This window comes from Rhipicephalus microplus, chromosome X (assembly GCF_043290135.1).
Source record: "Rhipicephalus microplus isolate Deutch F79 chromosome X, USDA_Rmic, whole genome shotgun sequence".
Taxonomy (NCBI): domain Eukaryota; kingdom Metazoa; phylum Arthropoda; class Arachnida; order Ixodida; family Ixodidae; genus Rhipicephalus; species Rhipicephalus microplus.
In genome coordinates this window covers 140,704,332-140,731,076 of record NC_134710.1, presented here as the reverse complement: position 1 = coordinate 140,731,076, position 26,745 = coordinate 140,704,332, and the positions used below count along the sequence as shown (strand labels likewise).

The window sequence follows — 26,745 nt, the reverse complement described above, 5'->3', positions numbered from 1 at the left end:
CGTGAAGGTGCTCCTAAATTTTTCGACGGCAGTCGGCTTGTGTTATTAAGGTGAAAGCTTTATATGTCCCATAATAACGAAAAGTTGTCGTCAGCGTCAACGTGACTGTTCTAAAAAATCATTATGATATGACGACGCCACCCCAGGATGTCATTGTGGCATGACATATCACCAGAATATTTGTCACCATGACGTCAATGCGACGTCTCTGTGGCCTCAGAATGAGACGTCCAATGACGGTGTCCTCAAATTTAATCGTCGCACTTTCGTAGAAGAGCCGATCCCGGATGCAGCTCATACGCATAAACATCATAAAATGTACGTTATCATTGTTAGATGGCCCTATTAAATGCGAATGACTTCTTTGCATACTGCAGACGTTTGGCCATCTATCTATCTATCTATCTATCTATCTATCTATCTATCTATCTATCTATCTATCTATCTATCTATCTATCTATCCGCCTACGTCTGGGTGCTCTCGTGATCTTCTTGACTTGGGGTAAACTGAAATTAGTATGTCAGGGTAAGAGAGTTTGAAGAATATGGCTAGGAATCGCAGTGAACAACAGAGAAGTGATTGCAGCAATTAACGAGGTCGCGGCATGAATAATGTAATAATCCTGTCACGTACGTCGTCAAACCATGTTCCTGCCAGACGTGTGGCACATACCCGTGCGTGGGTATGTGACATATATAGGTATGCGAGTATGTGCCGCCGGTTATTGACACTTTATATCTACCCAGCAACGGCGTCAACAGACAAGGGTAATATTACCGCGTGAGCGTTAAGAAAAGCTGGCATCGGCAGCGTTGACCCAACGAATGCAAATAATAAACGTCAGGGTTTCAGTAGGAATCGATCCCCAGTATTGTGCGTGGCAATCAAGTACTCTACAAAGAAGCCACGCCTTGTTTCGGAGCTACTTTTCAAATTGATCATTAAGTTCGTGAAACGTCAGTTGTGGTTGCAGTGTGGGCTATTCAATTTTATAAACATTACATATGTGCTGCTATACGGCACAGCCGTCACGTCAGGTTAATGTCAATTATACGGTTAAGTGCCATCCGTTAAGTTGATTTATGGAGCAGTGTTCAAGGCTTTTATTGATGGATATATAAGGTTTAGCGTCCCAAAACCACCATATGATTATGAGAGACGCCGTAGTGGAGGGCTCCGCAAAGTTCGACCACCTGGGGTTCTTTAAAGTGCACCTAAACCTGAGCACACACACGGGCCTACAGCTTTTTCGCCTCCATAGAAAATGCAGCCGCCGCAGCCGCGATCCGATCACCTGCCGGTCAGCAGCCGAAGACCTTTGCCATTAAACCACCGCGGTGGGGCTGCTCTTCCAGTTGGTTGCCCATATAACTAAATGGTGCTTATAGAATATCGTTTTACGGTAACTAAATGGTGCTTAATAGCAACTAAATGGTGCAATAACAGTAACCTAACAGTAACTAAATGGTGCAATACCTAAATGGTGCTTATAGAGTGTCGGTATACAGTATCACGGGGTACGCTAAATAGAGCTTATAGTATGTCGGTTGGTGTTTGACAGCTAAGCATCATTTAATGTAGACACATCCACGTTGGCGCTTGGTGATATACCTCCATCCGAACGATTAACGTCCATGTATAATCATTTAATATACATGCCCTTGTGACCATGGATACCTATTGTAGCTGTAGTAGTTAACGGGGAGAGCGGAACCAGTGTGACAGCCAGGAAATCACGACTGATTGTACGCCAGGCTTAGGCTAAGGTCACCTCCTACTCAAAGCATGTTATATATATATATATATATATATATATATATATATATATATATATATATATATATATATATATATATATATATATATATATATTAGTGGTGTGCGAATATTCGAAAGTTTCGAATATTCGTCGAATATTAAATTCGCACTATTCGTATTCGATTCGCAAAAAGTGTATTCGAAAAGTTCAAATATTCGAATCACTTCAAATATTCGACAATATCGAATATTTGATTAGATTATCATGCGGAAAATAACTCTTCTTTAATATTTCCGCTGGTTTCACAGATATTAAAACGTTGCCCAGAGGGGCGATAAGCGTCAGAAGTGCACGGAAGCACTATGTCGGCCAGCGACGTTCAACAATCAGCAGCAAAGTTGACGTTCGTGTAAACGTATTGCACGCTTTTTGTATGCCGCCGTAACGTACTGACTACCACACGTTCACTATGCGGGACCTCGTGGGCAGGAACGAAGCTTGACCGTTGCCGCGTTGTCTCATCAAAACATCGCTTGATAAACACCATCGAGACACCATCGAGGCGTTCCTTCTCAGTCCCCTCCTCACGCTCTTCGTCATCACGGCTCACCAGTTCACCAACTATCAGCCTGGCTGCCGTACAAGCTCGTGCAGAAGCAGAGGCTGCCGAAACGAGGGCTCACTTTGGTCGCTAGAAGGAATGCTAAAAAGTGACCAATGACCGCCGAACCTGGCAGGCAGACCGAGATGGGCCGATCACAACTAATCACAACAATTTATCTACGACTACTTTGAGTACGACGATAAAGAATGGCAAAAAAAAACAATCCTAGACGGAGAAAAAGATTTATTACATAAATGCATGCCCCAATCTTCTCCCAGGATACAGATAACAAACTTCGCAAAAGTGCGGCCACGGTCGTTTTCTAGATGCACCGTTAACGTCATCTTTTCGGGTCACTATCTATACTTCCAGAAGCTCAATGCTGAATTTAAGAGTTTTGGGCATTAGTAGCAAGCTTCCACTATCCAGTGACCTGACTCTTCTTTCGCGATGCGCCTCGCTCTCTAGATGTTCCATCAAGTAGCCGATGTGTTCAAACTGCTCGATGCCGCAGACTCAGCAGGAGAGGTCAATCACTTCGCCGTTCTCTTCCTTCAGCTCCTGTGGCTCTGACATGGTCGACATCGGTGGTGACATCGACGGCGTCGTTGCCGACGGCAGCGATGTCGTAGGCGGCGATGACAAGGCCAATGGCAGGGGCGAGATCTCAGCAGAGGCGAGCTTCCTCAGGCCCTCTTTCCTCTGTAGTGTCTTTTTATGCTTTTTGCCCTTAACGTGAGCAATTAGGTCGTCCTCGCAGGTCGTGGTCACACAACATAACTCGCAGACCAAGGGCTTTGAAGCGATCTGGGGCGACGGTTGCCCCGCGGCGGAAGGACCGGCTCCTGTTTTGACATCCGGGCTGCAGTTCAGCGGGCTTTCACTCGCGGCCACCTCAACTAGCATTCTGTGGGTTTCAACTCTTTTCTTATGTTTCAGGCTCCTCAGGTGGCCCCAGTAAGGCACGGGCCCGCTGAACTGCATGCTGCATTCCCGGCAAACGAAATCTACCAATGACATCTGCGGAAAAAGAAAACAGGCGGCGTCTTAGCATAACGGATTACAGGTGTTCCGCGGATTCTACCCTCGAGTCCCTATTTCTGAAAAACTGCGCATTGTTGTCAATACCGTGCTTTTATTGTGGATAGCACCACGGCTGTGTGGCCAAGAAACAGTGGTAGCGGTAGCCCAAGAGGTACGAAATTAGGCCGGGTTGTGCAACTCCCAAACTACACAACGAACGTCTGAAGGCGGAAGACAAAGCGAGCGTTCCCTCCACCACTTTTATGTCGTCTGTTTCTTTCTTTCGCCGTTTCGTTGTGCTGTCAAGGTAAGTTGGCTTTTATTTTTAAATATAAGAGGCATAAATGAGATCCAGCAATAAATTTTATGTTTTTGAAAAGCTTTTTTAAGCAGTATAGTATGCGCTTTCGAGCCGAAGCCTCGCTCAACAACCAACAACACAAGCCTCGCAGACACGTATACCGTCATTTCCAGCCCCCTTATGAAGTTCGCATAGACAGTGGCGCCACACTTCCGTGTAAGTCTTTTTGTGAAAAACTCTCATGCCATGGTATCAGCCGATAGTAAGAATAAATAATGCGCGGTTTTGACCAGGCGCGCTTCTTCCCTCGGGATGCAAGCAATCTGTAGCCTGTCAACAGTTCACAGTGAGTAACACTCAATGACAAAAGTAACACGAGAGAACGATCACGTTTCATGACGCATACCCAAGGTGATGACACCCGTTGACGTGACTGCTTTTGCCAGTGCCATTTCTCTATTCTTTCTTTGCAGCACACTCGCGGAGACGAGAGAAGAGAGAAAGCGATAAAAGTGTGTGGTAAAACCCGTAACCCCGCTCGTTATAAATGGGCTCGAGTAATTTTTGCGACTATCGATTTATGAGATAATACACTCCAACGCGTCTGCCTCGGTGGATCAGTGGCTCTAGGGTACAAGGCTGCTGACTCAAAGGTCGCGGGATTGATCCCGGCCGCGGCGGTCGCATTTCCGTAGAAGCGAAATGGCATAGGATGATGTAGTGTTTGATATCAGGGCAGGTTAAAGAGCACGAGAGGGTCGAATGTTCCTGGGCCCGCCACTACGGCGTCCCTCGAAAGCACATATATGGTGGTTTTGAGACGTAAAATCTTGCATGTTATTATTATTATTTATTACCCTTCAACATTGGGGTCAATAGGTGAATACTAGGTAAAGTAGGTCCCCACCATTTTTAAAGAATGATGGGTGCCGCTGTCCCGCATTTTTGATTAACTTTCGAAGACGGCTTTCAAGCATCGAGTGTGATAGCTACGTCTCTGAACGTGAAGCTGCTTAGGGCAATCAGGCGCTACTGTTCGAACAATAGGGAACTAGTGTTTGGCTTCACTAAGAACATGAAATGCTGGTCCATGCGTTACTTTCACGGGGCTGCAACTACGATTGAGGATCTAGTAGAAAAATGAGTTAGAACTACCACATCTGAGACATTATGCCTTATATGCATCGCATTTCCCACAACCTCAAAAAGATAGCGAGTAGACACGGTGTGCCGATCGTGTTCTCCGCCCCACGTAAGTTGGCTGGACTTTGTCCCAGAATCTTCCCTGGCGAGAAGAGATCCGGTGGTTGCGGAAAGAAGCACGCGTTTGTGTATGTGAAATGTGCGACGGGCGTTGTCTACGAAATACCGCTGTCTTGTGGGAAATTTTACGTGGGTCATACGGGGCGTTGCGTGAACGACCGTGCAAGGGAACATGAGCTGTCACTTAAAAATAACGGGATCACGCATTTGCCCGCGCATTGCAAAGCTTGCACGTGCTCACCGATTTTCTCGGAGATTAGGATTTTGGGTCGGAGTGCTGATACCACAGCCCGGGAACTGATGGAAGCGTTTTATATTTCTGCTAGAGGCAATACCTGTGTTAGTGATACATCCATTTCGCTTTTTGATAGTGAGCGTCATTTTTTGCGTGGCCTGTTGTAAACTATTAGGTTCTGTCCTCGTGACCACTTGACTATGTTCTGTGCGACTGTAAATTGAAGGTTGACGAAGAATTAAATTTAGTTGAAAGTCTGCGCTTGTCCCTGTCTCTTCTCTGCTGTCGTTTGTCTGTTTTTGTGCGCACACCAGTTTACCCAGTGAGACATTATGATTGACTCGGAGACACAAAAAATATATGAAAAAGCATTGTAAAAATTTGAAAAAGTTGCGAAACGTTTCCAAGCTGCGAAGGCGAATCACCACTGAAGTTCCATGCCTCATAAGGCTGATTCGAAAACATTATTATGCGTTTCTTTAACCGAAATGCAGCTTTACGAAAACTATTTTGAAACCTTATTGCTAACTGATTTGTCATAACAATAGTATACACACTGACTTTCGCATTCCAGTTGAAAAGGAATACTTTATCCTCATGTTCATCACCTACCCAAGTCACCTAGCCGCCATACACAGGTCTGTGAACGGCGGTTAGGTGACTTCAGTTCATGAAGCGCATGAGCAGAAACCCCTCCATTAGAAGCTGGAGAAAGAATTTTCTCTCGGCACATAAAATGTGCCCATTCAAATCTCCGATAATGAATACAGGTGTGACGTGAGTCACTGTCCCGCAAGTTTGTGCGCATGAAGTACTCGGTGTCAGTTTTTTTTTATGATTTGCAATAAACATACACTGATGATCAAGATTTCATTTTCAGCTTTCACACCACGTACGTATCAACAACATGTTTAGTCTCATTGAAGTTAGCTGGCTTGCACACATGCTTCGCGCATTTCATAGACAGCAACACCTCCGGAGCGATCCTTCCCTGGCATTTCACCAACTATGGTGGTGTATCCGTTTACTCTTGGCACGCTTTGACGTGACCATGTTTGTTACAGACAAACCGGTATCTTGTCGACGGCCGCAATACTCCTCCTTCACTCGGCAGCTGCCCGTCATCCAACTAGATAAAATAGTCTGGACGTCTTTCAAAAGTACAAACGACACCAAAAGTTTACAATGTGCTGGTTAAATAAAGTTTGTTCACTCGCTCCCGCACCAAAAGTTTCAGCAGATGATATTATTCATGCAAGGCATGTTACTTAATCTAAAAAACATACATGCAGCGCAGCGACTGGGCTTTAGCTACGGCTGAGCTTTGACAGCGATGCAGTGCTTTCGCTGCAGGTCTGAAATTTTATTTTAATGTTAGGCAGGTGCAAGGACCGGGCCATCTGCGTTTTTTGCTGCATGGCGGCGTCCGATGCATTGCTCAACCGGCGCTCCATATCGTGAGCGGAAACAAAAGGAGACACTGCAAAACCACGCCGAGTGGAGAATTAGTTCGAGTCGGTCAATACAATCGACTCATTGCTTTCGCCTTCCGCCCATCTTTATCACAAGAGGGATAATGAAAGTTTTTCCCAATAACAGCGGATCAAAATGGCTTACCTTTCAAAAAGAGGACGTAGCTGACGCACCGCCTAGCTGGTGCTGATGATAATTATGACGCCCTAAATATGGCTAAAACCCTCTCACGGCAATGCCGTCAAAGTGAACATTTCTTCTCCTTCTTCTTACTCTTCTTATTGTGCCTATTATTAAAATTGTATATTATTATTATTATTAATATTATTATTATTATTATTATTATTATTATTATTATTATTATTATTATTATTATTATTATTATTATTATTATTATTATTATTATTATTATTATTATTATTATTATTATTATTATTTCCAGCCGACAATGGTTCTCACAGACATAGAAACCCATTTTAAAATTTAGGTACGTAACATCGCATAAATATTTCGGAATTCAGCTCCCCAATAACCTTCGTGACATGCGCACAATGAGTACATCAGAAACAATACCAACAGATCTCTCGAGTACATATAAGCAGAAAATGTTCTAAAGCACTGGGACATTTAAAGTTACTGCTGTACAAAACATTAATTAGACACAAGCTCAAATCCGCTTGTTCTGTTTGGGATTCCGGACAAAATCATCAACAACTATAGTAAAATCATTTCAAATTGTTCAGCGTGTTTAAATAAAGAAGACTATTATCTTACACCGAAAGTTTCACAAATGAAATCGGTGCTTGGAAAAACAGATTTTAAACTTCCCAGAAAAATTTTTTTGTCCCTGTCGTTTTCAAAAAGTTATCTACCAGAACAATTTATTCAAACAGGAACTCCTTTCAGGACCTCCGTACACATAATCGAGTCTTGAAAATCAGTAAAAAAATTTCCATTCCTTTTTGTGGCACTAATGTTCTTTTCAGACTCCTTATTGTCAAACACCAGCGCAGAGTGGAACCACCTTCCTACCTCCATCGCCTGCAGCGAGGACACGTCAGCATTCAAGGCTGCACTAACCGATTATGCATTGAGTCTATACAAGTTTAGTGTTGCTTGAAGATGTGTTCCCATTGATTTGTTGCATGCCTACGTTTTATTTCAGGCATTTATATTTTTATTTCTGGCACAGTAAAGAAAAGGTTTTGTACAGTAAAGAATTTTTTTTTTCGTCTTCACGTAATCTTGATTTAAAGGGACCCTGAAACGGTTTTGGCAATTTTTCACTAACACATTGGGCCGGTAGACCAAATCTCAAGAGTAATTTAGACACCAACTTGAGCTCTATGCGTAAATTGTGTAGTTTATTACAAATCTTTAAAACTGCGACTCGCTCGAGATTCTTTCAGATCGCTGCGACTCGGTCAAACGCGTTTTCAACCGCCAACAAACCAAGCGACACGATCTGCCATATTGACGTCATCGTTTTCAGCTGACCTTATTGGCTTTGGAACACGCAGCACAGGTATTTCTTTTCTAATAAACTAGGAACAAAAGCTTTTCGCAATTTGTAAAACATCTTATAATATATTTTGATTAAAACTTTTTTTTACTAAGAAAGATAAGACTATCGCAGTTTATAACTCAGCTTTTGGAGCTTCCTGCGCACGGCGAACGTTGTCTGCTTGGATAGAGTGTAATAGAAGTGTTGAGTGGCGTCACCACGCCTTGCCGCCTGATGCCTTCCGCGTTCCCCGTAGCGGCGGCGCTGCAGTCGAATAGTACTGAAAGAGCCGCGCGCCGCGCGCAGGAACTGCTAGCCGCTCCAACTTCTCCGGCGCGCTTTTAAAGACGATAGTTTTTCTTGGGGACCTTCGACGCAAAAATTTTGGTGTGTCTGTCTCTCTGTAAATTTGTTTGTTTGTGCACTCTTAACAGCATCGGGTATTTGAAACGGCCGACCCCATCCGCAGCGCCCACGTACGTTCTCAAGCAATTGTCGATTAAAAAGCAGTTATTGCGCGTGTCTGGGGCACTATAACAACACGTATATAATCTGCATGTGCGCCTTTTACTAGAAAAGGCATACATAAGTAAATTTAAGGACCGTAGCGCTTATCACGCTGCAGTGACCATCCAACGCTTGCACGAAAAGGCGAGTGCTTCCAACGCTTTTCTAAAACGAGACGGTGGTGGTACCTACCCGTCGCCTTCCGTTCTACATCTTATCACCTCTGAGGCGGGTGCGCATATCCGTCTCAGAGCCACGCGCTTTGTTATTGAAAAAAAAACTGCCAGATGGCGCTCATGTCTCACGTGTGACGTGACTTGATACGCTCGTTCGCCTCTGCTGCACGCTCGAGTGTCTAACGCAGCACCTCCAGAACCCCATTCACTGATTTTCCTGAGCAGAACATCAAATAAATGTTTTGTTAACTCTCTTTACACGCAAGAGTATCGTCTTTCGATGACATTTGCAGATTAAATGCAGATACGGGGCCAATTTTTTATCCAGATTTGTTCGTACCTGTCAATCATTCATGTCTAGCACATGATGTCATAAGGCTGGTCGGAGATGACTCCGCGTTCGAAGGCTTTGATGGCCGGCCTGGAGTCGCTGTAGATGAATTCCCGTTTGCTGTCGAGCATAGCTATAGCTATAGCTACTTGCTCCGCTACTTCGGAGTTTCGGGTGAGGATTGTGGTTGAGTTAAGAGTCGCCCCGCCGTGGTGGTCTAGTGGCTAAGGTACTCGGCTGCTGACCCGCAGGTCGCGGGTTCGATTCCCGGCTGCGGCGGCTGCGTTTCCGATGGAGGCGGAAATGGTGTAGGCCCGTGTGCTCAGATTTGGGTGCACGTTAAAGAACCCCAGGTGGTCGAAATTTCCAGAGTCTTCCACTACGGCGTCTCTCATAATCATATGGTGGTTTTGGGACGTTAAACCCCACAAATCAATCATGAGTTAAGAGTCTGCTGCGCGGATGATACCGCGACCGCGGCGAAGGCTTGGTTGTTGCGATAGGCAGCGGCGTCCGAGAACGAGACGTTGTCCGCTTTCATGTCTATGCGCTTGAGAACGGCGGTCGCCCGCGCAAGGCGCCTGCCTCTGTTGTATTCGGGGTGTACATTTCGTGGTATGGGAGCGATCGTGATAAGGTTGCGGATTTCACGGGGAATTAGAGTCAACTCTGGGGGGTCCCTGGCCCTCGAGGAGAAGAAGCCGAGCTCGCGCAGAATATGGCGGCCCGCCTTGAGTAGGGTCAATTGCACGCGTTCCTGAGCTTCGGTGATCTCTTCTAGCGTGTTATGCTTTCATAAGGAACTGGCAAGGTCTCTCAATATCAGATTCCCCTTATATACCGAGGACAAAGAAGCATGCTTGGTTATGTTTTTGGACCCACGCTTCAAGTCAACGGTATTCAGAAACAACAAACAAAAGTTGGTGTGGCTGAAAGATCTGGTGCTTCAGGATGTTGCCCTATGCCCTGCTATGGAAGTCGTGCAGCCAGCAGCAAAAGTGCAGGAGCCACAATAGTGTGTGCAGCCATCCCCTGATGTTTGGAGTGCATTTGATGATCTTGCAAATAATCAAGTAGCAAGTAAACCACTGTCTACTTCAGAATGGGAAATTAAAGCGTATTCTGAAGAAGCCCTACTGAAGAAAGAAGCGACCCATGTGACTGGTGGCGGACTGCGGGCACCTTCAGATACCCCAGTCTGGCAAAGCTTTGCCCCAAGTACTTGCCCATACCAGCCACTTCAGTTCCAAGCGAGCGTGCCTTTTCAGTAGCAGGGGAGGTTGTCTCTGTTCGGAGGGAGCGCCTCCTGCCTGATCATGTGGAGCAACTCCTATTCCTCCACGATAACATGTAGTCATTATGTTTCATAATAACAGCTAGTCATTATTTCCATTGTGTTCCAAATAACAGTGTATGGTGTGTTAACAGACATGCTGTTGTGTATTTTTTTAGATAAATACATCTTAAATTATTGTTACTGTAGAGGCATTTGTCCTTTGATATTCGATATTTGAATCGATATTCGAACTTGAATATTCGTATTCGATTCGTATTCGAAAAATTTTATATTCGCACACCACTAATATATATATATATATATATATATATATATATATATATATATATATATATATATATATATATATATATATATATATATATATATATATATATATATATATATATATATATATATATATATATATATATATATATTTATATATATATATATATATATATATATATATATATATATATTTATATATATATATATATATATATATATATATATATATATATATATATATATATATATATATATATATATATATATATATATATATTATATATATAAGTGTAAACCTAAGGGCTCGTATTTCCGTGTTTTAACACAATATTAATGAGATATAACAGACAGTAATGCCAAGGAATGTACAGGGGAAGTCATTAGTATATGATGAGAAGTAAACGCAACGTGCGTTGCGTGATCCCAGTTGGCTGGCCAGGATTTTTCCCGGGGCGGTAAGTTGGGAATGCGGAGTTACATCCAGGTCAAGCAGGCATTCACGGCTGCTAAAGTTACATTGATAAGACTAATCAACAAGAATTCTTTAATTTAATTGGCTACTTGAGGACAGTGGAATTATAAATTCTGCTGGGCGTCACAATATCTCTCTTAATTTTTCAGAAACAAAAAAAAAGCCGCACGCAGTTTGAGATATTCGTAATAGAACTTCAAGGCCCCAATTCACGCGATACTGAAACCTATAGCACGTGGAGAGCAAAGAAATGGCAACTTCTCCGTTACATTAGATGGAAACGCACCATGACGAAAAAGCGTCGATAGCCCCGCCGCGCAGGTATAGTGGCTAAGGTACTCGGCTGCTGACCCGCAGGTCGCGGGATCGAATCGCGGCTGCGGTGGCTGCATTTTCTATCGAGGCGAAAGTGCTGTAGGTCCGTGTGCTCAGATTTGGGTGCACGCTAAAGAACCCCAGGTGGTCAAAATTTCCGGAGCCCTCCACTACGGCGTCTCTCATAATCATATGGTGGTTTTGGAACGTTAAACCTCACAAATCAATCAAATCAATCAGACCTTGCTGACTTAAAGACGAACGCTTTCGCTTCGTGCTACTGACTGCACTGACAAGACTCTCTCTTCCCATACTTTTCACTTTTTCTTTCTCTTCTCTCTTTTTCCTCTCATTTTTACTTCCATCTCCCCGAATCCCCAAAGGCGCTGACGGGAAGCAGAAAATAGTGTCCTTTTTATCTCATCTTTCATCAACCTCTCTTTCTCTCTTCTTTTTCTTCTTGAACATCATCACTATCATACGTATCAAGTGTGTCTGTTATCACAACAGTTGTCACGAAACACACTACTAGTCCACCGAGGCTACAGAACAGAATGAGTATGCAGTTAGGCACACAAAAAGCGTAATTAATTATGACGTTATGAAATATTCATTAAGAAAGCCAATTTCTGTCAGTCATGGTGTTTATCTGTAGTGCGATGTTTGCTCATAATGAGAATAAGAGGCAAGCTTCTTCTCTCTTCTTTTTGGACAAGAAGCCAACAGCTGACTTTTACTGTGCTGGTGGCTAACCCTTGCATCGAGGTCCCCCATCATTCACTGAATCCGTAAACTGACGCTTTCGTTTACACAGGCTTCAGGAACCGACAAGTCCAGCCGTTTTTTTTTTTGTTGTTGTTGTTGTTGACGAGACAAACCAATGCGGGTGACAGTTCCTAATAACATTTCTCATTTCAACAATGCTCATATTCGTTTTAGCCCGTGGTTGCGCCGGCGTGACCGAGTATCGGATTCTCAAAAGCAGCGCGGTGAGACCGCGAATGATCCTCAAGTATGTGCGCTGTGGTACTAAGTAGCATCAAGTAGCATCGATGAACAGCTAACAGCATCGGATGCACGCTCATAGTGCACATCTGCACGCAAATGTAGACGATGGCAGGGCCGCCTGCAAACACGTGGCGTGCCGCCGCTGCCTTCGAGCTGGCTTGGCGGCACCGCTCCGGTGTGCGAGGTGCCAGAGGGGTCTGCTTCTTGCTGCTGGCCGCTCAACTTAAGCCGCACGAGGCGCGCGGGAATGGTCCGTATCGGGTTCGCCTCACGTACGGTGGGTGTCTGTGCAAGCGCACGCACTCAAGCAAGCAAGGAAGGTAGCGCCATCACCTCGGCGCATGCTTCTTGCAGAACAATGTCTGCCATGAAAGAAGTCAGCCGACAGAAACACAACACGTAGCACGGCGTCTTCCCAAGGCTTCGTTGGTAAAGTAACAACTTCGCAACGTACAACGAGTCCGTACTTTCTTTCTTTCTTTCTTTCTTTCTTTCTTTCTTTCTTTCTTTCTTTCTTTCTTTCTCTCTTTCTTTCTTATAGTTTTTTTTTCATGTTACAATATTTGGAGAAAATTACTCGCCAAATATTCAGCACTGTTTGTGACAACCAGAAAAAAAGGAGGGGGGGGGGAAGCATGGTTTAGAAAATAAATCTGTCTTTAGAAAATAAGTCTTGCAAGAAGAGAAGTCGCAAGTAAAAGGAACAAAAAATTTGCCGCGTGTCTGCGTGCTTCGCTGCAAATGTTGTCGAAAGACGATAGTCTTCTGCTGGCCGTCTTTTTCATGCATTGCATCGCATTTTCAGCGCAGCGTAAGAAACGCTATGGTCCTGAAAATTACGTATCTATGTGTTTTCTAGTAAAGGAACGCACCGCCAAATGTTTACGTATTGATGTTGCGCCTCAGATAGGCGTAATATTTGCTTTTTCATCGACAATGTTCACAAGTATGAACACAGCCACTCGTTCACGGTTGCTGGGCGTTCAGGAAGTGCTTAAACTTTGGCCGGGTGTCTGAATCGTGTGTTGTGTGACAGACAGACAGACAGACAGACAGACAGACAGACAGACAGACAGACAGACAGACAGACAGACAGACAGACAGACAGACAGACAGACAGACAGACAGACAGACAGACAGACAGATAGACCAAAATTGACCGGCTTTCATGAGGGAACAAAGAAACGTCGCATGTATTGCTGACCTTCAGAGAACTCTGGCGACACTTACGCTTCACTGTGGTTAATATCGGCGTTTCATAAGTGACTTAATATTGCCCCAATCCCACTACAGCATTCTTGTAAGAATATGATGCGCATTACGGCATTATCGCTATATAACCAGTTGGACATGTTGTAAAAAAGCCTAATTTTCACCGGTCATTAGCATCCTCATCAGTCATTTATTGCAGTTTAAGGGCCTTGGGTTGGGCGTTACGTAATGAGGGGGTCGGGGCGGGGGAAAAAGAAGCGTACGCGCGAGGTCGTATTATTGGACGCATCATGCATTGTTCTAGACAAATGTGCATGATAAAGCTATACATTCCAATGGAGTCGTACAATAATGAAGTGCAATGCGAAAGGGCAAAAAAAGAACACACCCGCGATGAGTTTGGGCACGTCTCTACAAAGTTTTTAATACAGTCATTTTATAGGCACAGCTCTCTAGTAAAAACATGTCTGAAACAAGGAGGTAAGCGAAAATAATGGGGAAAAGAGAAAAAAGGCTTCGTAAGCAGAGTTCTCAGAAGATATTGCAATGTTACAGGGAAAAGTGTGATATATAAACAAAATGTGCATGTAATTACGTTTCTAGCGTATTCAGCAATATGTAAAGCAAATTATGTCATACATGAGAAGCGAGACACTTTGCTCTATTTTATTTTTAACGAAGTGCATGGTAGAAACCCGAGAAAAAAAATGTTGGAAAATTTCAGCGGTCGAAACACGCAGCTATAGCCTTTGCGTTCGAGCATTCTATCAGAGCGGTCGGTGTGTCTGCTCCCCCTTCGGTGGCGTTTACTGCTCTTGGGAGAACAACGCGCAATATACGTGATTAACCTTATTACCCCAAGTGCACAAACTATGTCACAGTATTATTGCCAGAATCATCGCGAATTTTCGTTTGATGTAGTGTATGTATACGTTTTGGTATGTTGGTATATTCCACTTCAGCACCACAGGACACAGCGCAACGACACAATGAAATCCGACTGTGGCGCTAACCGATGCTTGTGATGGCGAGCAACCTCAGTGAAGTGTGAAACTATGTTGGATAGTACGTATTAAATGATAACCACGTTAACACAGTTGCTTTTTCTTCATGCCGGGACGAACGAATGCCTCTGACAACTTTTGGCTGCTAGCTAAAAATGTCCTATAATGCCTCTCGAGAACACAACTTTTTTCACCTATAGCTTCCGACTCGTTAGTGAAAGAACGCAGTGCCAAACAGCATGAACGCAACACGTGAGATGTTGCAGATCACGCGAAATCTCGAGATTATGTATGGTCTCTGTGGCGTTTCATTTTGACAGGTCAAATTACTATGCTAGCTTTCAGAAGATACAAACTAAGCATAGCGAACGGCGGAAAGAATATCATGCCTGCTACATGCGATGAAATAATAAGGATTGCAGGAATTTAACATCCCGAAATCACGATATGATTATGAGGGTGGAGGGCTCTAGAAATTGAGACCACCTCGGGTTGTACATCTCAGTACACGGGCGTGCAGCATTTTTTGCCGCAATCCAAAGTGCGACCGGTTTTCGATCCCGCGACGTCAGCAGTCGAGCCCAGTAACCACATGAGTGGCGGCTGGTACGATGCAATGCGAGAGTCACGTCGGTGTATAGTTGCCGTGTTCTTTGTCCCGTGCTTGCGCAGGACATGCGGTCGTCCTTTCCAGTGTGGTGCACTATGAGCAGCACGCGCGGTATAGCTGCTGACTTTGCTGCGCAACAGAGGATGTCACGCGCGCTTGTGTCGCTCATGCTGTGGCCTCGAGCTTGTTACACAACTCTCCCCAACCCTTTCGTCTTTACTTTCCTTCTTCTCCAAGGAGCCGCGAACTCCAGCCTATGTATACGGTTCCATGGGAAACCACCTAAGCGCTTTGAGCTCGGTGGTGCCGACCTGCACGAAAAGGGCGGTGCTTCGATGGCACGTCAATAGGACAATCACTTGCACGGTTTTCCTATAACACAAAGGAGATATAAAAAGGAAACACACATTGGTTGTCTGTGTATACATATATATTTTTGTCATCTGCTTTTTTTTTTGTAAGCCATACTTAGAGGGAACAAGAGAAAAAAAAAGGAGGCCAGAAAGGCGGCCGACAGGGACACGCGGAGAATGGCGGGAGTGAAAGGCCCTCGCGGGACGCGAAGGGTTGAAAGGGTTACCTGGGTTTCGAACGCCGCTCTTCCTCTCTCGCGCCCGGGTTCCAGGCGCGGTTCTGTGGTTCGCGGGCGCACCTGGGCCAAATTAACGCAGGCGGTTAAAGAGAGAGAAGGGGGGCAAAATAAAGAAAAAAAACCTTGCCCAAGGGCGGAGGGCCGCGTGTTCCTTCACCATTGAGCGCGTTATTGTCACTACGGTTCACCTCCGAGGAGCGGCCCAGACGAGGTGCACACACCGGTGGGGTCAACGACATCGGTGTGTCTGTTCGCCCCTTCCCTCTCATCGGAGCCCGGATCCCGCGGGAGAACCGCGTGCGGCAAACCCTTGCTTCCCCGACGCCGCCGTGCAAGAAGAAAGAGATCCGGACCCGGTGTGCTGGAGGCAGCCTGGCCGGAACGGCTCTTCACCATTGTGTCTTGAGAGGGCGCCTGCGTGAGAAAACGGATCACGCTGTGTATACTCTGATTTCGCTGTGCGCTGATGTTTCAATGTCCACAGGTTGCACGGAATCCACAAATTGACTTAACTTTATGCGCCATCTATTGACAAACTGTAGCCCCTGGAGCGTAAGATTCGTTTAATTGTTATGACAGGCTGTACTTCAGTATAGAGTTATGGTTATATGCTGTTATCGCTGCCACATTCTTCACACTGCCCATTAAGCTAAGTGCATGCACAGTCAGCGGCCGGTGCTGTCGGATATGGCGCAGAGCATGAACGGTGTACGATACAATACTGTAGTAAACCACCTTCCGACAAAAATAAGCGCTTTAATCGCTTGGCCAAATCGTAGTACCGTTTGGGGTACTTTAGATGGGGTTTCCTTTTCTGCATTAATACATTGCTGTGAATAGCATGTCTTGATTTACTGTCGCATCCATGACCACTGTGAAACAAAACTGCTCAAAATGCTGGGACTGTTTCGACAGCGGATGCTAATAATCAATACGAGTTTCCATTTTTCCAGTTAACAGCGGATATTTTTGCGTGTCGTTCGAGGTTAAAATGAGACATACCAACTGACTGTTTTCACCTAAAGTCGTTCTCGGGTTTGCCGTTTGCAGCGACATTGCATACTTCCTAAATATGCTCTAATCTGTGACGGACATACATGTCCTCAATAGACTCAAACAATGTTAGAGGGCTTCCGCCTTTCATGACTCGATCGTACACTGGCGCAAGTCAATTTGCTATGCGTATTCTATCGAGAAGTGTCGCGTAAACCTTGCTACGTTATCCTGCTGAATTACTCCGGAGTATAACATCCTATAGACACACTGTATACGGTTGGGCTAACCTTCCGCGTTTGCGCTCGATCACTTCTCTTCTTTCGTTTGCCAGCGGTGATTTACGAGTGAACTCCGCTTTTACTTGAATGCTTTTCAGAAGCAAAGCTTAGCTTGTGAGAAGATGCGTAGGCTATGTCCATCGGAACACGAGACTGGACAAGCAGCCCATTACGACAATCAGCTAAAAAACATTCACCAATGCAGAGTCTGCTCACGGAAACGCATAAAACGTGAGACCATTGTGGCTGTGAGCGGCGTGAGACACGAAGAAATTTGTAGGTGTACGACAAGATATATGAACGAAAGCAACCGTGATAAATAATACTACTGGATCGCTTCACACATTCAAGGGGCGTATATATGAAGTTGTATAGGAGGCCCGACTGGGAATGAGGCTATCCAAGGCCGGCTGTAAGTTACCCGTTCTTGATGCGCTTTTATGTAATCGAGCTTTAGAATATGGGGATACAGCCGACTTGTCCGAGAAGGATTGCGGAGAACGTGGCGGCTGCCTCTTCACACACGTTTTATCGCCATCTCTGCGCGAAATGAGGCGAGCCTTGTTTACTCGGGCCGTTGCAGAACGATGGGTGTCCCGAGGCATCACCACGCAGTACATAGGGGCAAGTCGGTCTATCCCCGAAACGCCAAAAATGCTGCAGCATTCTTCCCTCGCAGCTGCGAGGTGTGTCGCCAAGCGTCTCCGGCGCAATGGCCGCGGCAGGCAGCCCCAGCAGCAAAGCATCCCCTGGATGCTCGCCGGCGATGCGATCGATGGTTGCGCTGCTGCATGCGGAGGCGCGCACGCGCGCACGCCACAAACAACAACACCAAGGCGCGCTCCCCCCTTCCTTCGGCACGCGCGCCGCTTCGTTGCGAAAAGAAAATGTCCACAGAAGCACATCGATGAGCGTTGCTGCTGTTGTCGCTGGTGCTGCTTCTTCCCTTTCTGGAGGGGCGGGAAGCCGGCCATCTTGATTTCGCTGGACCAACTATAGCCTCGGGAACGCGGTATATAGACTGAGCTCGCGGGTATCTTTAGTTGCTCGAATCCGTACCGTGGGTTCTGCTCAATCCACTGATTCGGTGTTACGCCAGGCTAAACCTTTTTTTTATCTAATTTTTTTTAACGGACAACACGTTTCGGCACTCCCCAAATCTTGACGTATGCGTTCCCTCAGGAATATCCATGAAAAATAACAGGCAGTAATGCCAAGCAAGGTATGGGACATGTCATAGTTAGTAATTGCAACGTAAACGTGAAGAAAGAAAAGTGTACGTAAAGACAACTTGCCGCTGCCAGGGACCGAACCTGTGTTCTTCGAATAACGCGTCCGATGATCAACCAGCTGATATAAAGCGGTGGTCATCTCCCCCACCCCAACTTGTGGACTTTATGGGGTATATATGTACGCATATATACCATATAAGTTCAGTGTTCATGTGCACTTTCCCACTAACAACTAAATATTAAGCTAAACAGCCTATGTGCCAGAATTGATAAGTTGTCCTTGAGTGTGAATACGTTTTCTTCCGCCGTGATGTTTCATATATATATATATATATATATATATATATATATATATATATATATATATATATATATATATATATATATATATATATATATATATATATATATATAGGTTTATGTGGGGCAAACGGGGCGTTGCCTCAACAATCGCCTGCGTGAGTGCCACAGCTCTTTCAAGAATATACACCGTATTCCAATTTGGCTGCCCACTGCGCTGCGTGTGGCTGCACACGCGTGACCACCGTTTTTTGGATACAATAATTCTCGCATAAGAGAGGTCTATAGCTGAAGCTTCTGCTAAAATGGCGACGTGTGTGTTAGCACACCGTCCATTGCGTTGCTCGACTGCGAGTTGATTTACTGGGATAAGACTTAATGATGTTACCCGCCTGCAGTCTTTTTGTCCTGTGCATAAATTGCGGGCGCATGTTCTTTTTCTTCTTCTTTCCTTCTTTTTTTTCGTTGCCTTTGAATAAAGCACACGGTTGTCAGTCAGCGCTTGTGTTGTTCAAGTCTTGCTCTGTGTATTTTATCATTTTCTTTGTTTCTATGTAGTTCAACTAAGCCGCAACAAAATGATTTATTTATTTATTTATTTATTTATTTATTTATTTATTTATTTATTTATTTATTTACTGAGTTCATTATGTATTGATTGTTTGTTTGTTTCTTTTCACGTATGCGAATTCCCGCATCTATTGATAAAACTTCACGTTATTACACAGATATGAATACATATTTCTTCAATTACTTAGACCATACTGAAGAGCAACTATCCTCTCTTGGCACTCAAACCAGCGTGAATAATCTCTAGCAAAAAAACAAAAAAACTTGGCAACGTCACACATACAGCAAAGCAAGCGCTCTCTTTCTACAGCTACAACAGAGCGTCCAAAACCGGATGACGGCATCAAACGCCTCCCATTGGCAATAATTGTTTCTTTTCATCGCAAGGTGCTGCATTTATTAAAGCGTCTTTTGTGTAGTCTTAAATACCCGTATTTTTAGCTACCGCGGACTTGCTTTAAACTTGTTTGTTGAATATAGTGTGGTTCGCAACGTTCAGTGCACGTGATTTGTACAAGATGGAAATACCTGGTATCATGGCCATATAGGTATAGTTACTGTATCTACGCCTGTAGGTGCAATAGCGCGAAATTATTATGAGCTAAGTTACTTGAGTGAGAAAAAAAAAACCAGCCAATACGCGCACGTTGTCATATATCGACAGATCAATGATTTGATAGATCACCATTCTAGAACGGGAAAATTCATTATATAAAAAAAGCAATGCCACCTAACTAGCATAAACGACTGCTCAATTTGTAAATGTCGCAGTCATTCGCAAATCAAAATATATAGTAAGATTGAAAAATGAAATACGCTTCAAAGGAGGTGAGACCTATCATGTGTTAAATACAGTAAGGCATCTCATTCGGGAGTATACCGTGACTCATGGAGAAGAAGAAGAAAAAAATGTTACTCCAGACATTTTGGCGACGCACATGGTCCATGATGCTGATGGACGCTTTTGAAAATTTTGGAAAGCACATAAAAGCAGGGCTCGGCGTATACCTTTCCGCCATCGGGCCGCAGAGATCGGTCGACATTGATACATGTTTTCGGGCCACAACATTCGAGAAAAAAAAATCAAATCTTCTGCTGCCGGACTAGCGATGAATAAAGCCGCACGTAATAGTATCTATACGCAAAGCTATTTGATAAGGCAAAACTGCATGCGTTTTATGAAATTCGCTCGGTCAGAATTACATAATACGGCTTCTTGTATAGATCTTTCTCGGATAAACACAAAGAGGTAACAAACTGACTCCCGCAAACAAAACGCTTTGATATCTTGTTATAGTCATATATGTTTCCAGGATTTAGAGTGTTATTGTTTGGGCTACAGTTTCGCGTTGCGCTATACTGAAAACAGGTGGGACACAGCGATGCGCACACAGCATGATAACACAAACGGGAGATTTGTGGTTCCACAAGTAATATTTATTCAAAGTCCCACCAGCATTTACACATTCCAACGCTGCGTGGTGCGCTGATCACATTTGGCCCTACGCGTATTATGATATTTGCCTATATATATAATTCATGGCGAGATTTAAGCATTATGCATTGTGCCTCATTAAGATACAGTTCTTAAACAGCGGTGGACAACCATAGATCAATTTCAATTAGTTGATAGGTGCACACGATGATGTGCAACGTTTTGTTTTTGCTACTTTAGGTGGGAATTTAATGGGCCTACATCTTCCTGTCCGGCTAATGGAAGTACTTTTACACGTATGGAAGTGGTATACTATAAACTCCTATTTGTGAGCAGGCAATGAGCGGGTTTCGATAATTCTTGTGGTGCCTGATAGGTTTTAATCATAAATGGTCAGTTAGTATAAAGGGTTATTTCATGTAAAAATTTCACTTAGTAAAAAGCTAGGGGGAGGGGTACAAAAAAGGAGACGAGTTCAGAGGATCTCCGAACGAAACATCTATCAATATTAAAATGATACATTACCAATTGGAAAGTAAAAAAAATACAATCAGGTGCTTTCAAAAATATACGCAAAATTACGGGACATGGTGATAGTAAGACGCCTTCAAATACGTTTCTACGTTAACGGTGCAATATTCTTACAGAATCTCCCTTTAAAAGATCACGCAACACGGCGGGAAAGCGAACACGGCTTTCGCCACGCATGAATCACAGACCCAAAATACCCAAAAGTCGTAGACGGCTGTACTCGGAGACGAGGTTCTGAAGCAATTTGGTGAACCAGGCCCAGATGCAGCAAATGGCTTTCTGTACTGAGGTGACCAAGGTTGAACACAACAGGGGAGCTTTTGAAACCGTAAACATTCATATCCCCGCCTACATATGTGGCATTTCAGTTGCAGGACGTAAAGCAACAGTGTGCAGTTTGGGGCCTGGTTGAAATTAAAATCTCAAGAAATTGAAGGCCTTTTGTCCACCCAGCTCGGCATGTTGGTTTTCTACATAACACGGTATTTAACAGGCCAAAAGCAATGAAAACGTGCACGATTTACTATCCATACTAAAACTGATGACCACGGCGTGCTGTAACAGTGTATACGCCTATCCTATCCTACACAAGGGGCTTTGGCACACTGCAACTTGTTTCTGACAGATATAGGCGCCGCCGCCGCACTGCACTACGTTTATCCCGCGCAGAAATCACCTGACACAAGACGCACAAGGACGCACTCGGCATTCCCGAGGTGACAGTGCTTGCACGCACGTCAAGCGCACAGCTGCGTTCATATATCGCTCGGGGGGGGGGGGGGGGCGGCACAGCACCGTGCAGTGCATGTGGCTTTAAAGCTTTACTTCACGATAGTTGCTTTCGAATGCCGAGCCCACGCACTGTATATGCAGACGCGAGTAACGTTTGACGTGGCATGCAGCTAGACAGCTGCCCTTCGTATCACTTTTAACAGCGCTCACTTTAATATCCTTGAAGCGAGCACTCACGAATGCCCGTTTCGTAAGTTTTGTTCTTGCTGCATGAGCTGTTATATTTGCCGAGAAGCTTCAGCGCAGCTGCTCAAGCAATCGCATGTTGATATGGGTGCACCCCGGTACGTATACAATGCTATACACATATAGCAGTGATATGCTTGATGAATGCCCGAAACTGACTGCTCCTACATAATAAAATAACAAAAAAACTTAGCTGTTGGTTGAGCGTAGTCTCTCTCTCGGATATAATAATAATAATAATAATAATAATAATAATAATAATAACTCATTAGAATTTTCAAAGAGATGCCTATAGATACAAAATTGGCCTGCTGAAGTCTCATTGGGCTCGAAGGGCAGAGCCGACAGACAGCAGACCACACGAATTAATGTATCTAAGGCCACATATCGATGCAGACATTTTTTTTTTTCATTAGCGTATACATACAAAATAAAGACACGCTTGTACAGCAGTGCAAGAAGAAATAAAAGTGAAAGTAATGAATGTAACATCACTCTATAAATATTTTAATTGCGCTGTTTAACATGCCTAAAGTGAAAAGTAAAATGAGTGGGGACAGATGTGGTTCTATATAACGTTACATAGAATGCTTTCGTTCGATCGAGTGGTATAAAAGTATAGATATACGTTATAAGAGAGAAAACAGAAACTCCAAACAACACGTAACTATGTCTAATGAAAGTCGCAAGTGGTTTTTGTGCGGTCGTGCCGGGTTTAGGCAGAACCTTATAAGGCCGACGTGCGCTAAAAAAGAAAGAAAAAAGCTGTGCTTGAAGGCTAGATGGATTTAGAAACTACTGCAGCTGTAGGCTCGTAATATTTTGCTTTCTTTCTTAATGTACAGAACAGAAATTTGATGCCTATCTACGCCCTCCTTGTGGTAGATGTACAAGAAAAATGAAGAAATCAAAAAGTGTAAACGCAGCATATTCGAAGGCGCATAAAGACGAAAGCCGGTCCTGAAGGGGAAATAAAAATAACGCGGATATCCGTAACATAAGTGGCATAAAAAAGGCTATAGCGTTTGGCGATGCGCGAGAGCAACTTTTAGAACAAAGAGTAAGATGCGCGGATGGATGCGAAAATGTATTATAAGTCCTGAGGGGCCCCACTCAACGCGTAACGGGTCGCTCTCTCGTTGGGACAGTCAGGCCAAGCCCGATCACCGCATTGTGGGCCCTCTGGACAGCCCGCAGTTGAGATCTACATCAGGGCTTTTGATAGCGGATAGCTACTTGCCTTCGTTGGATTGGTGCCCGCCCCGTAACGAGGGGCAACGCAAGAGCACGTGGTCTAGGCTAGCGAATTCGTTGCAGTGCCTGAAAGAGTAAAAGGATATTTCGAAGGGTGTATATAAATGTCAATGATTTGTCCAATCTTATATACATATACTGGCCTCCTGCACACTTGCGCAGAAACACGTGTTTTAAAGTTAAATTATCATTCTTACCTAATTCTTTACACTGGATAAAATATCCAGAAACGTCACATTTTTACGAGACAATGCAAGTATAATCTAGTAGAAATACACGATACGTGTGCGTGCCATTATCTTCTTATTCAGTAGTAGGCCTACAAGGTATCGATACATGATCACTGAAGCTGTCGTGTAGTGGTTGCACATAACGACAAGACAAGAAGGACCGTCACTGCGTTCGGAAAGCGCTCAAGACTGCGTTCGACTGCACACGCACGCTAACCAGGTACTTGTAATTAATGAGTTGCACGTCAACTATCAGAGTCGGCCGACACGCGTTGACGGCCTCCGCGCAAGCCACACGGGCGCCGGAGACATTCCGCGCGCTCGCTGTTTTTCTGCGCTGCGGCGACTCGCGGGAGTGGGCCGCCGGTGCTCCCAGGTTGGGAATGCGCGCGCGGCTTTTTTCACGAGCCAGCGACGATAAATAAGCGCGTCGGCGGCGGCAGCGCACGCACACGCACGCACACACACGCACGCACACACACACGCACACACACACACATATATATGCGCAGCGGGAGTGGAATCTCTAAAGATGGCCGCCCCATCGACCTTGGAAGATTGCTGCATCCCCCGTACACGTTGGCCGCACCAGAGATAAGCAGGTTTCGCCTTAATTCTCATACATTTATGCGGCCGGCGTGCTCTGGCCTCCCCCCGGCGCGCGGTGCGACCCCCCTCTTTCAGACAGCGGCGAAGTTGGACCTAGCCGCCTTGGCGACGCACCAATTCGCGCGCGTTCCCCATGCCTCTCTGGCCTTGGAGGCAACCCGGCACAGCACCGAATCCTTCAGCGACACGTTGGCCCCGATCCCGACGAGCGCGCGCCACTTTCCAGCCGCCGATGGAGGCCGGCTCGTTGTCTCTTTCGGCATCGAGGCCTGCCCTTCCTGGAGGAGCCACGTGCATAGGCCACGCGGGCTCTGCTTTTCTTCTGCAAGTCCAGTTTACTACAACATCAGGCAGAGATAGCTATGAGCACAGAATACCCAATGGCGGCCGTTCGTGTTCTTTCAATGACTGAATTACAAAAAAAATACCGTTGGAACGCATCGATATACGGCAATCTTACGCGTACTGCGTCGTCTTTAGTTTATGCGTGAAAACTAAACACTCAGCTTTCTGTTCTTCGGCATATACACTCCATTCTCAATCATCCGCTTGCGTCGATGACCACTTGTGTCGATAGCAGCAATGTGACCACTCTCGAGCTAAGGTCTGTGCGTCGCATGCTTGCAGGTTTGTGTTTCGAGAGGCCATGACATCCATCTTTTAGTCATAATCTGCGTGTTACGGGCTAATCTTTGTGTGTTCGCAAACAAGCTTGCGATATTTCAATGCAATCGGTCTACACCAAACTTATATTTTCATTCAACCACGCGAGCACCCGAGAGTTGCATGGATGACACCACCGCACTCGCGAGCTGCTTGCTGTGTGAGCGTCCGCATTCCGTCGAACGATTTCGTTTCCCGGTCAGCCGCCCGTTAAATCGAGATATTTTAGCTTTCTTCAGCTTGGCATTGAACGTGAACGATTTTCAGCGACTGAAACTTCGACAGAAGACGACGGCTCCGCATGTCGTCGCATATGACAAAGAGGCGGCTGCCGGCGGAGGCTGGCATTTATAGCCGGCGACTTTATTTGCACTGAAATATTTTGTTACAGCCCATCTTTTATATATGGCATAGGCACAATAGACCCTCTGACTGAATGACCCTGTCAAGGCCCCTTTAAAGTGAGATGCATGGTCATTGCGCAAGTGTGCACTCTGCATGTATATCACTGCTGCCCTTGAACGGCATCCTTCGGTCGAGCTGCGTTCATCAACGTATGGTTATTGTTCTACGCCCACGAGCCGACCGCTTTTGGTTACAGACATACGATTCCAGCCGGACGCGACGACGGTGAGCAAAGCACGTTGCTATGACGACCCTTTCTAATGCCACTCTCCATCGCCTCTACTGAAGCATTTTGCTACATGCTATCCCTCCAGTGCATACCCTTTCTCCGGGAACTCGAGTACACAGTTGATTGATTGGCCCAGAAGCAGCGACTGCTTCTCGTAGTAAGGGCTCACAACTCCACAAAAAAATTACAGCACGGAAGAAAAATCATGAACGCGACAACAGTTTTGACAAAAAAAGAAAAATGAAAAGAAAAAAATAAACGACAATGTGCCTGAAGGAGGGTTGCCGAAACAGTATAGACCGGGGAACCCTTGAAATTTCTGGCACGGACTGCGTACTCACGGATGACAACATCAGATGGTGAAGGATGAACAAACACCTCAGACGAGCAAAAGTCGGTCGAATGAACATATATATATATATATATATATATATATATATATATATATATATATATATATATATATATATATATATATATATATATATATATATATATATATATATATATATATATATATATATATATATATATATATATATATATATATATATATATATATATATATATATATATATATATATATATATATATACGCCGAAGTGCTCGTGTGTTGTGCGCAAGCGTGTATAGTACTCTGCATACGTGCGACACGTGAAAGGTACATATATGCGTGGCGCACTTTTTTGAAGGCTGAAATCTATCTATCTATCTATCTATCTATCTATCTATCTATCTATCTATCTATCTACATCAAGCTCATCTAGAGAGATTAATCCACATTTGGTTTCTCAACGAGCACCTAATGTGAGGTGTGCGCGAGCAATTTCGTTTGTTCCTATTTTCTAATGCGAAAGCTTTAAACACGATACCTCATCAAACACGAAAATTGACTGCCGGCATCAGCGGCGTCAACGTAAGTGATGCCAAAAAGCATCACGTGATGATATAAGTCACCATACTCAAGCCATGACAGTCCACCATGACGTAACATTCACGTCTTCACATAACATCGTCTCTTGGTCAAACGTTGGTCGATCACGGAAGCCCCGAAAAGACCACGTGAGCTTCAGAAACC

General features: G+C 44.6%; 1 protein-coding gene and 1 long non-coding RNA gene across 2 annotated transcripts in view; both read right to left on the bottom strand.

Annotated features, from left to right (window-relative positions):
• Positions 1-2,590: 2,590 nt before the first annotated feature.
• LOC142776994 (uncharacterized) lies at positions 2,591-3,503 on the bottom strand. Its single transcript, XM_075881298.1, has one exon. The coding sequence runs from the start codon at positions 3,382-3,384 to the stop codon at positions 2,881-2,883; it is 504 nt and encodes a 167-aa protein (XP_075737413.1). The 5' UTR covers positions 3,385-3,503; the 3' UTR covers positions 2,591-2,880.
• A 12,274-nt stretch (positions 3,504-15,777) lies between these two features.
• LOC142775800 (uncharacterized) overlaps positions 15,778-26,745 on the bottom strand; it is a 12,615-nt gene continuing 1,647 nt past the window's right edge. Inside the window, exon 2 of the long non-coding RNA XR_012887029.1 lies at positions 15,778-16,371. This is a non-coding gene — a long non-coding RNA (uncharacterized LOC142775800). The remainder of the gene's footprint in view (positions 16,372-26,745) is intronic.